Source organism: Hemibagrus wyckioides, linkage group LG22 (genome assembly GCF_019097595.1).
Source record: "Hemibagrus wyckioides isolate EC202008001 linkage group LG22, SWU_Hwy_1.0, whole genome shotgun sequence".
NCBI lineage: Eukaryota > Metazoa > Chordata > Actinopteri > Siluriformes > Bagridae > Hemibagrus > Hemibagrus wyckioides.
In genome coordinates, this window is record NC_080731.1 from 4,760,741 (window position 1) to 4,773,199 (window position 12,459).

At 38.5% G+C, this 12,459-nt stretch overlaps 1 protein-coding gene across 2 annotated transcripts in view; it reads right to left on the bottom strand.

The window, feature by feature from the left end:
• The window catches only part of castor1 (cytosolic arginine sensor for mTORC1 subunit 1), a 32,615-nt gene that overhangs the window by 6,001 nt on the left and 14,155 nt on the right, over positions 1-12,459 (bottom strand). The window contains exons 3-9 of one of the 2 annotated variants that reach the window (XM_058375201.1): positions 10,433-10,626; positions 8,803-8,938; positions 8,572-8,695; positions 5,479-5,583; positions 4,857-4,939; positions 4,431-4,525; positions 381-2,222 (exon numbers count right to left, since the gene is read on the bottom strand). In XM_058375201.1, the coding sequence (XP_058231184.1) occupies positions 2,154-2,222; positions 4,431-4,525; positions 4,857-4,939; positions 5,479-5,583; positions 8,572-8,695; positions 8,803-8,938; positions 10,433-10,626 (806 nt within the window). In that variant the 3' untranslated portion in view covers positions 381-2,153. Of the gene's footprint in view, positions 1-380; positions 2,223-4,430; positions 4,526-4,856; positions 4,940-5,478; positions 5,584-8,571; positions 8,696-8,802; positions 8,939-10,432; positions 10,627-12,459 lie in introns of those variants that run through there. The other variant, XR_009203142.1, reaches the window with a different exon arrangement.

Consider the following 12,459-nt stretch of genomic DNA (forward strand, 5'->3'; position numbering starts at 1 on the left):
ACTTGCCCTGATGTAGACTCCAGATCCGAGCCGTATATAAACGATATAAAAGCCATAGATGAATGTCTCCTCTAATCGTTGAAAAACCGCAACCTTCTAACGAACAGCCTGGGTTTAGTAATAGCTCCAGAGATAAGATATTTTGAGGTTGTGATAAAATCCAGCCTCCCTTTTCGAACAGGAAGTCAAAACAGCCACTCCGTGCATCCGCGCTGAGCAGAAACAGGCTCACTCAAGCTGGACAGATAAAAGGCTGGACATAAGATCAGGGTGATGTTCAGCTGCCAGGTTCAGTGGTCAGAGTGCCACATGATTGACTGAATGGCAAGTTACATGAACGAGCAGTTCAGGACAAAAAAAAATAAAAGGCAGATTCACGGTTAATTCAATCAAAGGTTTATTATAATACACATCCAGAATGATGCATTAAAACGGAGTGGAACGCCAAAAACCGTCCCGACTGTGAAACAAACAGCTTTATCAGTGCATTTTGGACTTATTTAAACATTTTAGAAATTCACTAACCCAATAGCAATTGTACAGATATGAATTGTTTAGTCTAGTGTGCTTTGTTATGGTTCATTAGCTTAACCATTTGTATATGTGCATTTTATATACCGAGTCCATTAATGCGACAAAGCTCGTGGTAGGAAATAAAAAGGAAAAGAAAAGACGTTTTGTGATGTTTTAATAAGATGGGATTGAACACCGTGAAAGTCACATGTAGCTTCACAGCTCTAGTGCTACCGTCTCAACAGGAAGGTGAAAAGTCCATCACAAGTGAAGAAGTCCAAAACTGGACTTCCCTTCTTTCCTAAATGATGCTGATAATCAGACGTGAATGAAATATTCACTAGTATTAGGAAGAAAAACCAGATTGTGACATACGTTTGGATATATTAACAAAGGCATGTTTGTGACGCTCATTTCGAGCAAAAAACCTTTTCAGTAACTAAGTTTCTTTTCTTTTCTTTAACGGAAAAAAATGGGCCATCGGACAGAAATCCGCACAGTTTTCACGCTACATCTCAAATCGAATGTGGAGTAGTTGTTAATAACAATACTGAAAAAATATCTAACACTGATAGTGTTACCATGAGAGCGAAGGAAAAAGAAAAAAAAAAAAAAAAAAACCTTTTCTGATCCATAGATTATTTCGAGTCCCACTTATGCCAGGTCTAAAAAAAAAAAAAATCAATTTATTTATTCTTTATTTATTTATCTAATATTATCATTTTTTTGGCAACAGTAGCATGTTGAAATCCCGACGTGTTAGCGTGTATTTTTGACGATTTGAGATTCATTATCTCTGAATTTTTTTTTGTGGTTTATGGTCTCAACTAGCTCTATTAAATAATGGATAAAATATAATGAGACAAGATAACGCCTTTTTTTTTTTTTTACTTCTTTGAATGCTGTTAGTTAGTTTAAATTATATGGTATTTTCTGACTTTTTGACGAGAATTCAAAATATAGAAAATCTTGGAAAAAAAATTGAGGAAAATAAGCAAGAATTAAAGGTTAAATCAATTTAAATTCTATTTTTTAAAAATATATATATTTTCATGATTGTTATTTCAAAATTAAATAGAAAAATGATTAACAAAATGTGATGTAATACATCGGAAATGTGAGATTGGTCAACGTTATCTCTGACACAGTCAGAATTTTGGAATAATGAGTGAAGAAAAAAAATTGAGAAACTGCTTCTTATGCTGCCAAAAAAAATTAAATTATTAATAATAATATTAATAATAATAATAATAATATTATATATATTTCCCCACCTGGCAGAAATGGGCTTCCATTAAAAAAAACAAACAAAAAAACTGATAACCTGCAACCAAAAAACGGCCCCAAAATAATGAAGATCTTCAACATCTCCGAAAATCTGTGGTGCCGTTGTAAGAGCATACGCTATTACAATTCATTTGGTCAGAGACACAATTCTACGATGTAAAAGCTACTTTTATGTGCAATTAGTATGCCAGCTTTATGATCAAAAAAAAAAAAAAAAAAGGACTTCGCCTGATTCGTGACTGGACCTTGAGCCAATCGTAGCTTATAAACATCATCAAAACACTTCCAGTGGTCACTGCAACACTGTCTGTGTTAACGCTGTTCCGGCTGTAGTGTAAGCACCGAGGATTGTGTCAGCATCCGGCGCCTTTCCTCTGTTCCTGAAGCATGTCTGTAACCCTCATTATGTCCTCTTCAGGCACCTGAAGGTGAGAAAAGCAGAGTGCTGCTTCAAATTCATCATTCACAGTCCTGACATTGTTTATAACAGCTTTATATAATCTTAAAAGGAAATATTCCCAGCATTTATTTGTCATTCATTCGATCATCCATCCTAACTTCAGAAAGCATAACCAGGAAATCCATGCTGTTTGTTTTTTAATGTTGAAAAGTACAACCTGGTTAAACTGCATTGCCAAAAGTTTTGGGACGTCTGCCTTTACATGCACATGAATGTAATATGGAGTCGTCCCGCCCTTTGCAGCTATAACAGCTTCAACTCTTCTGGGAAGGCTTTCCACAAGGTTTAGGAGTGTGTTTATGGGAATTTTTTAGACCATTCCTCTAGAAGCACATTTGTGGGGTCAGGCGCTGATGTTGGACGAGAAGGTCTGCCTCACAGTCTCCGCTCTAATTCATCCCAAAGGTGTTCTATCAGGTTGAGGTCAGGACTCTGTGAAGTTCCTCCACACCAAACTCCCTCATCCATGTCTTTATGGACCTTGCTTTGTGCACTGTCATGTTGGAACAGGAAGGGGTCATCCCCAAACTGTTCCCGCAAAGCATAAAAATTGTCCAAAAATGTCTTGGTATGCTGAAGCATTAAGAGTTCCTGTCACTGGAACTAAGTGGCCGAGCCCAGGAGATGTAGAACGTGTATGTAGTTTATTTAAAACGTCAGGGTTGAATTCTGTTGAGGCACGTTTACACATCAAGCAGATTTTCAGGTATATGATTCAGTTCATCCTTTCAGAGTGGGAACTCTTTCCTCAGTGGAAAGAATAACTTGTGTGTGTGTCACTAACTCAGGTTTGTAGGTGTAAAGGGATGTGTAGGAAAGTAGTATTTACAGGGTTTGCACAATACCACTGAAACATCAGCCATTATAGTGTTGGAGGTTTCACACTTATGTGTGCGCAATCTGGTCACCAATCTACACTAGTTTCACTTTTCACCAGTGTGAAGGCTGAATTAGCAGAGACGTAGCACAGCTATACAGAAAATACTGCAAGCCACACACAATACGAAACACATCCGAGTTCAAAAGAGGATGGTGAACCAGTTTCTATTACAAATCACACGCTTCAGTAGTTTACGGGTTCAAATGTTGACGTAAATGTCTTACATGCCCAAGTGGGCAGATAGCGCATTCCACGAGGCTAAAATCTTTAAAGGGTATATGTTTATTTCCTGAAGTTTCAGAGTGTACACCGATCAGGCACAACATTATGACCGGTTAAGTGCTGACGAGCCCATTGTCGTTGTGAGCGTGAGTGAAAGGTCAGCTGTGGCAAGATTAGCGCTCGAGTACTCCTTAAATAAATGCCTACAAACCAAATTGCAATCACAGCTAGATCACTCGCGGGATTTCACGTAGCAAAGCAACGTATTCTCACGCTCTGCGGAGCATTTTATGGGCTTAATTGGTTTGAAGAAAAGAAGAAAAAAAAAAGCTGACTTACACTTGAGTATTTCATAATCTTAACCACAAAAACCACAAGATTTTACATCTCCGCCTTCATCTAATTCCGTTACTCTGTAATACGGAAGGCGGCAACACTTCTGCTGAACTGTCAGCATTATTAAAGTCGCTTGACTCTGTGTGTGTGTGTGTGTGCAGGATTAGGACATGTCTTTTTCATCAGTTTTACAAGATGTTTTGTTGTTGTTTTTCTTTTTAGCGAAAGGTGGATCTAAAGTTGGTGAAAGATTGTGAAAGACAAGAAGTCATGTAAAAAAATGTTTGTTTGCCACAAAAAGTCTTGTGAAAAGAAATGCAGAGAAAATAGATATTAATTTTTTCAATTAAGGAAATTTAATACATTATAATAATTATAATAATAATTCACACTTCGGTGAAATCTATTACACTAATAATTCATATATTAATATTTTATCTTAATATTAAAATATAATATAATACTAAAAATATTCATATCAAGCTTATTATTTATATTTATTCTTTTCAGCATTTATTTGCATTTATTTTCTCCTACAGACTTTTGCAATCAATTGTAAACGGACAGACTCCGAAAGCCGATCGTCTTTTAGAAGGGCCTGACCGTATGAGGGCACAAATATGGATTCGTCTGTGTGGATGTCTGATAAATAATAACGCTTTCTTAATGGTAACAGCTTCTCTATAGGTGTGAGACTGAAATAGTTTAAAGAAAAAAAATAAATTGACTCACCAGGGCATGGTCGAAACTGAACGTACTGATATAATAAGCTGATATATCACAGTCTGCAAGGGGCTGAGAGATCTGCGCTACGATCCCACACTCATCTGATCGAGAGATAGAAAGAGCGAGAGAGAGTGAGAGAGAGCAGTTAATCATTAATTATACACAGCAAGCGCTCTGTGATAAAGCATCTCTCCCGTCTGTTATACAGTTACTTGCAAATGGAAGTCTAATCTAAATGAAACACTTCGCCAGCGTCTGGAGCGGCGCTCTCCTGGGACAAAGTTCAGCAGCATCCCTTTCTTGCTCAGCTGGATTATTTGCTCGCATTACGTATGATGTTTCAGCACAGCGTGAATGGTCTTACGTGGTTAACGACTTCCTGGAAAAAATTTTAAAAAAGTGGTCAAGACTTGTATACGGAATCGGGCTCACCGAAACCGAGGGGCTGGCCACCGATCCGGACCATCCTCCAGAGCTCGCCGGACGAACTGGTGAAGAGGAGATCTGCTGGGAATCTGCAAACACACACACACAGTACATATTAAGCTCTCATTATGTTATTACAATTATTATACGATTATGTGATTCTCCCAGGAGATCAGATCACACGGGCCAACCCTCATTCCCCACGTGCATCAATGAGCCTTAGCCGTCCATGACCCTGTCACCGGTCACCACTGTTCCTTCCTTGGACCACTTTTGATAGATACTGACCACTGCAGACCGGGAACACCCCACAAGAGCTGCAGTTTTGGAGATGCTCTGATCCAGTGGTCTAGCCATCACAATTCGGCCCTTCGTCAAACTCGCTCAAATCCTTACGCTTGTCCATTTTTCCTGCTTCTAACATCAACTTTGAGGACAAAATGTTCACTTGCTGCCTAATATATCCCACCCACTAACAGGTGCCATGATGAGATCATCAGCATTATTCACTTCACCTCTCAGTGCTCATAATGTTATGCCTGATTGGTGTATATATTACATTGATCCCAACAGTTACGTCGTTATACACCTCAGTGGAGAACGATCTGTGCGCAGGCGTGGGACTTACTTTCGCTGTGCTTCTGCGTCCATCACTAGGGAGACGTAGCCATCGATCAGAGAGAAGGAAAAAAACTTGCACTCCAGATCAGCGACACTGGCATCTTCTTTAGGACTGGACACGTAAAAAGAACAAGAAAAACACCACATGAGTAACACACACACAAAAGCACTGTGTATCTGTATTGCCTTTCGCTTCCGTAACCTGTATTGCTTGGGGGTGAAAACATTCATCCAAAATATTAGCCATAACAATAATCTACAAGGCTTCATGCCGCTCCTGTTTGATTAGCCTTAGCATTGTCAGCATTTTGAAGTACCTCACAGCACAAAAACTGCCCATCCCCTGCCAAACCCTCCCCCAGCAACCCTCTCTGGTAAACTTATTTAGATTGTTGTTTTTTGTTTCCTTTTTTCACACAAAAAGGGAAGTGATGTGTGAAATCTCGAAGGAAAACACCGCAAACCTTAAACCCACACGGCCGGAATTGTCGGGTGTGACAGAGAAATAAATGGAAGCATGGTATGATGGGTCACAGATTTAAAAAGGCTGTTTAAAGAGCTGACTTCGCAGATAAACAGTTTCCAAGTAGGGCAAATAAAAATAACATACACACGATATACAGATACTTATATACTTATATATATATATATATATATATATATATATTATACACAACGCCCTGAAAAAATCCCTTGTGTCATTACCTGAAAGTGACAGGAACTGAAGTAGCCCCCTCACACCCCCTCGATTTTCCATATTGTTTCGGCAAAATATAACTTCTTGAGGCGGACACGTATTTCATGTGTTTTCAATATGCTATTACTGTAAAATAGAAGATTCCAGAAGCAACAACAGCTCAGCCATAAATCATTAATCCATACAGGTACATTGAAGTGCCTGTTTTCTGTTGCGCTACCTCAACTTCAGCGCAAAAGCTGTGCGTCCAAAAGCTTCACCAAGCTGGTTTCAATGACCGAGCAAGCGTCTAACGTCTACTGGAGCGGTGTCAAACACAGCCACTGGACTATGAATCACATGATCTCTAGAGCAGTGGTTCCCAACCTGGGGGTTGCGACCCCCACTAGGGGTCGCTAAACATTTACGAGGGGTCGCCGAGCTCACTCTAGTTTTAGGGTTACAATTTTGTAAAAAGACTATTATATTATATTATATTATATTATATTATATTATATTATATTATATTATATTATTTTATATTATATTATATTATATTATATTATATTATATTATATTATATTATATTATATTATATTATATTATATTATATTATATTATATTATATTATATTATATTATATTATTATTATAGCTTGATTAATAATTCAATTTGTAATATTTTAAAAATGAAAAGTTAATTTCCTTAACATTGTGAATTTCACACTGTGTAGGTTTTTAGGGCAAAAGTACATACAATAATACATCATTAATACTCTGATTATTTAATGTTCGAATTAATATATTTTAATTTGCTCCTGTTGTTTGTTCATGGTTTTTTTTTTTTTTGTTTTTTTTTTTAAAAAGGGTATAGCCTGCTGTTGCAAAGAAAAATCTGTCCTCCTGAACAATTGCACGTTTTGGTTAAAGGTAAAGAATAAAATGTATGCATTTGTTTAATAACATGATTTCTCTGATTAATTGATATTTACGTTAACAAATTAGAATTTGCTTCTGCTATTTGTTCACCAGTTAAAGACAAAATGGAACATGTTGGAAAGAAAAAAATGCTTATGAATGATAGGATGTTGTAGCTAATTGGTTTCATTATTATAAAATTTTACTGACTGTGTCACTAAATGAAATGCATTTGCTAGTGTGTTTGTCGGGGTGGTGGTGTGCGGGGTAGGGGTATGGGGGGGGGGGGAGTTTTTGAATGTTAAAACAGGGGTCTCCTGAAAAAATGGTTGGGAACCACTGCTCTAGAGTGATGATCACGCTGAACTATCAATATGGTCCAATCTGGTTTTTTCCCACATATGGATGCCAGGAGAAGTAAGCTTTGGTGGAAGAGGCGTAATAAACTGTTGCAAAATTTGGGCCTTCAAGTGTAATATTAAATGTGATAAAGACAGTTGAGAAAACTATACGTGACGATGCTTTCTTCTTGAGAAACTCAACACCAGCTCCACTTTCTTTCTGTGTTGTTTTGTTTTGTAGCTATACGTTGTTATGTAGCACCTGGTTCCTGGAGAAACGCTGTCTCATTTCACTACTTTCAATACTGCGTCAGCTATATAGCTTGAATGTAGCTTGAATCAACACACTTCTCATTCTCTTCTTGAGCCCACACGCTGCTATCATCCACATTAATCTGTAATTATGTAAAATTGGTATCAAATCTTTCTTCTCTCTTTTCCATTCAAAGCAAAATGAACAAAAGAACATATTAACTGGCCACGATCTGAGCAGAAAAGTGAATGAATCCCCCTAATGATTCAGAACATTTACTGTATGAACAGTATTTCCAGAAAACCTGAACATTTTTAGACCAGCTACGTAGCTCACATTCCCACATTCGGGTGACATAATGCTGTTTGTGGGTTTGGGTACCGTCAACGCCAGGCAGCAGAGCTGAATCATAGAAAAACACATTGTTCTGGATAAAACTGCCCTACTAGGTTTTTTTTAAATAGCCTGTGGTGAACACAAGCATTTTTTAATTTTTTTTATGAAACAGGGAGGACTTTCCCTGGTCTTACACATACCCACATGTGGACATGATGATACTCACATCAGTTAGCATCTGATAAGAGGTATGTAATGGACATATCCATTTGCTCACTTTTGCTCAGGTCAATATGCTTAATTCTAGTTTAATTAATATCTAAACAGTGAGATAAATAAAGAACGTTAAATGTGTTTCGCATACGTGAATGTTGATTGTTTGCTTCTTCCTAGATGCATTTGTACAAACCTTGTTAGTCAGCTAGCTTACGTGAGCTAACCTGACAGGAATTGTTATTTTTAATAAGAAGTTTTGAGTCATTCAAGCATTTATTGACTCAAACCTGTACACACACACACTTTTACTCAATGCTGCTTGGTTCTCCATATATGGTCTGAAATGTTAAAAACAGCAAACCTGTTAGAGTAGAAGAGGACGTCGATGAGAGTAGTGGCGATGCCCGGAAGCGTGTTAGGATCCAAACTCATCACGCAGAACTGGTTCTTTGGAATCAATACCGGGTGTAATGTAGAACCAGGAACTGGAAGCACGCACGCACATACACACACACACACACACACACACACACTTAGTGCTGCAGATTGGAGACGTGTTTGTATGTAGAAGTTTGTGTTAGCTCAGTCTCACCCTCTCTGCCGTTCCCCTGTAGGCCGTTATTCACATCCTGGCTGTGCACCGGCAGCGACTCACCATCCACCTCCTGGAAGATGTTAAACTCCTCAGCCAGGGTGTGGATCACCACCGATAGGTCTTTCTCTCGCACCTGAGTAACCCCACACACACACACACACACACACACACATCAGTGTAGATGCAAAGAAGCAAAAAAAGCTAGTGATTTTTTTGGCTTTGTCGGTTTCTCTCTCTCTTTTCTGTTCATCAACCCTCTGTATCCTGTATCCTTCTAGTCATTAATCCATTCACTCTAGCTATCCATTACCCATCTTTTTTATCAATTGATTTAGTCATCCATGCAACCATCTGTTGCATATCTATCTATCTATCTATCTATCTGCCTTTTCATCCATCTACACCTCCATGTATATACCCATACATCCATGTACTTACCACCTGCCTGCCAATCTGTCAACCATCCATCTATCCATCCATCCATCTTACAATCTGCCTGCCCATCCATCCACACATCTATCCACCTTACTTCCCATCCAACTATGCATCCATCCACCTTACAATCTGCCTGACCCATCCATCTACACACCCATCCATCCATCCATCTTACAATCTGCCTGCCCATCCATCCACACACCCATCTATCCATCCATCCACCTTCCTCCCCATCCATCCATCCATCCATCTTCCTCTTCATCCATCTACACATCCATCTATCCATCTTACTATCTGCCTGCCCATTCATCCATATATCCATCCATCTTCCTCCCCATCTGTCCACACATCCATCCATCTTACAATCTGCCTGCCCATTCATCTAAACACCTGTCTACTTATCCATCCATCTTACCAGCCGCCTGACCATCCATCTATCTCTCTACTACCTATCCATCTATCCATCCACCCATCCCACTAATAATAATAATAATAATAATAATATGTAATAAAGAGCCACTTTATCATTCAATGGACTACATACAGTTGATGAACATTTAAAAAAACAGCAGAAATGCACTGAATGATCACACTTCAAATCCATATCATAGTTAGTTCACTGTAAAACAGTTACGCTCGGTTCATCTTCAAGTATGAACGTCCCATGATTATAGCCTTAGAAGCACCTTGTTAATAGATCATGTATAAAAAGTACAGCATGCTGACTCAGTCATGACCTCCATCTATGTCTCTGCTCAGGTTTTAGCTGCTGCTGTCAGCAACTTCCACTCCATCAACCGTGCAAGAAAAATATTTAGGTTCACAAGGACAAGTTCATCACTAACGGCTAACCTTTTCGATGACAAACGGAAACAGGTCGCTGATTAGTGATTAGCACATTTTCAGGTCTTAGTACTGTGTTAATAAAAATCAAAACAGATGAAAAAAAAAATCACCAAACTTCCCCTTGTGGTTTAATAAAAATAAATAAAAAATGAAAACCAATAAAGTCTAGTGTTTTTCATGATAGATGATGAAGCATACGTCATCCAAAACGGAGAAGTAGGAGGCGTGCTATCGACATCAAGATGGACACAACAATTAAGGAGGGTTTCAGGGAGATGACATCTGATGAAGAACATCCAATCAAGTAATCAGGATGCATCCATCAGATTCTGATTCACTTCCTTACCAGGATGAAATCCGTCTGATACGTGGAGAGCATGAAGACGGACACGTGCTGCTCGGCCAGAGGGGCGATGACGGACTTGGCGATCTTGGTGACCCCCACGGCTTGAGAGCTGCTGGAGGCGTTGCCATTGGAGACGACGTTGAGAGGCAGCCAAGTGGAACATTCCACCTGCAGGTGCTCAGAGGGGGGAAGATCTAGAAGAAACAAGGGCAAGGACTAAAGCAAGGAAGGGTGAGGCAAGAACATGAAATGAGGTGTTAAAAAGAAAAAAGATGAAAAAAAGCTGACGCGTTTCACAAATTACAAGGAAAAACCAAAAGTGCACAAATTTATCATTGAGCAGATCTCATCAGATTTCCTCTCGTCTTTATCTCCAAATTCAGATCTTTCTTGAAAATTTCTCAGAAAGCATGGGCTCAACCACAGAAGCTAATCAAGCATATGAATTCAAAGCAGGTTGCATGAGGCTGCTGATGATCCTCACACGATAGAATAACAGGGTGAGAGACGCCACCATATGGCTGTGTCAGTCTATGCAGAGGAAAACGTATATATATATATATATATATATATATATATATATATATATATATATATATATATATATATATATATATATATATATATATATATATATATATATATATACACACACACACACACACACATCATCCATACCTCTGACAGAACTTGCTGTGAAGGCCATGTTTTGGACCTGGTGCTAAATATCTCGACATGTTCATGGTTCTTAAACACCACAAGCACCTTATTGGCCACCGTCTTTGAGTATTCGTTTAATGACAATTCAAAGCAAGGATGTTTTACGATTCAATTCGATTATGATTCAAATAGCTTTTAGCACCAAACGACCTCTTGATTCATATCAAGTGTTTTATCAGATCCGCTCTCGAGTCTGACTTCTGAATAGTTAAGAACTGCTGCTTATGTAACAAAACATCAGAATCCTGTAAATGACCGAGTTTCAGAATGACTCAGTGAGATAATCATTCGACTGAAAAATTTGGGTATTTGATTCCTGTAGACGAGGTCATGGTCGAAAAACTCAGCATGTGAGGCAGTGATCTCATTTCGATGGTTGTTTTGCATGATTCACCACCCAAAATTGGCTGGTTTTGATATCAACAGGCTTGTAAACTGTTCAAATGGGTTCATTTAAAGGATTAAAGTGAATGATTCAATTGTGAGATGGATATCTTTGCTCAGAGGTCAAATGTGCTGAGAGGTCAATCAACCCAGGCCGTAAGTCATCTCATTATCCGTAAATACCATTCGATAACCTACAATTTTATCGGACTTTTTTTGATTTTTGAGCTAGGGAATACTCTTATGTATTCAAATATGGTTAAAATTTGTGCTACAACCTACCACTAGAGGTCACCTGCTCACATTGTTTATATGTTTATATGTTTATACAAAGTGGTAGTTTAGTGGTTAAGGCTTCAGAAGGTTGCGAGTTCGATTATTAGGTCCACCAAGCTGCCACTGCTGAGCCCTTGACCCTCAATTGCTCAGTGAGATAAATGTAAGTCTACATTTACATTCATGTCATTTGGCAGATGCCCTTATCCAGAGCGACTTACATTGTTTTTATACAGCTGAACAATTGAGGGTTAAGGGCCTTTCTCAGGGACCCAAGCAGTGGTAGATTGGCAAACCTTGTATTCAAACTCACAACCTTCTGATCAGTAGTCCAACACCTTAAACACTAAGCTACCACATCCCACAGTCGCTCCGAATAAGGGCGTCTGACAAATACCGTAAATGTAATATGATCTTCAGGAACATTTCTTCAGCTGGTTTGATCAAATCTTGAAAGGAATTCTATAACAAAGTGTGTAACAGACTCCATTACATATTATACAATAGATCTGTGATTAAAGAAAATTGCTATCAATCAACACCATATAAGCAGAAAACAAGCTCGCATAAACAGAAACCTTCTTCATCAAGTCAAGACAAGAAGCTTTAACCATATAAATAGCTGGTGGAGAAATGAAACAACGTTC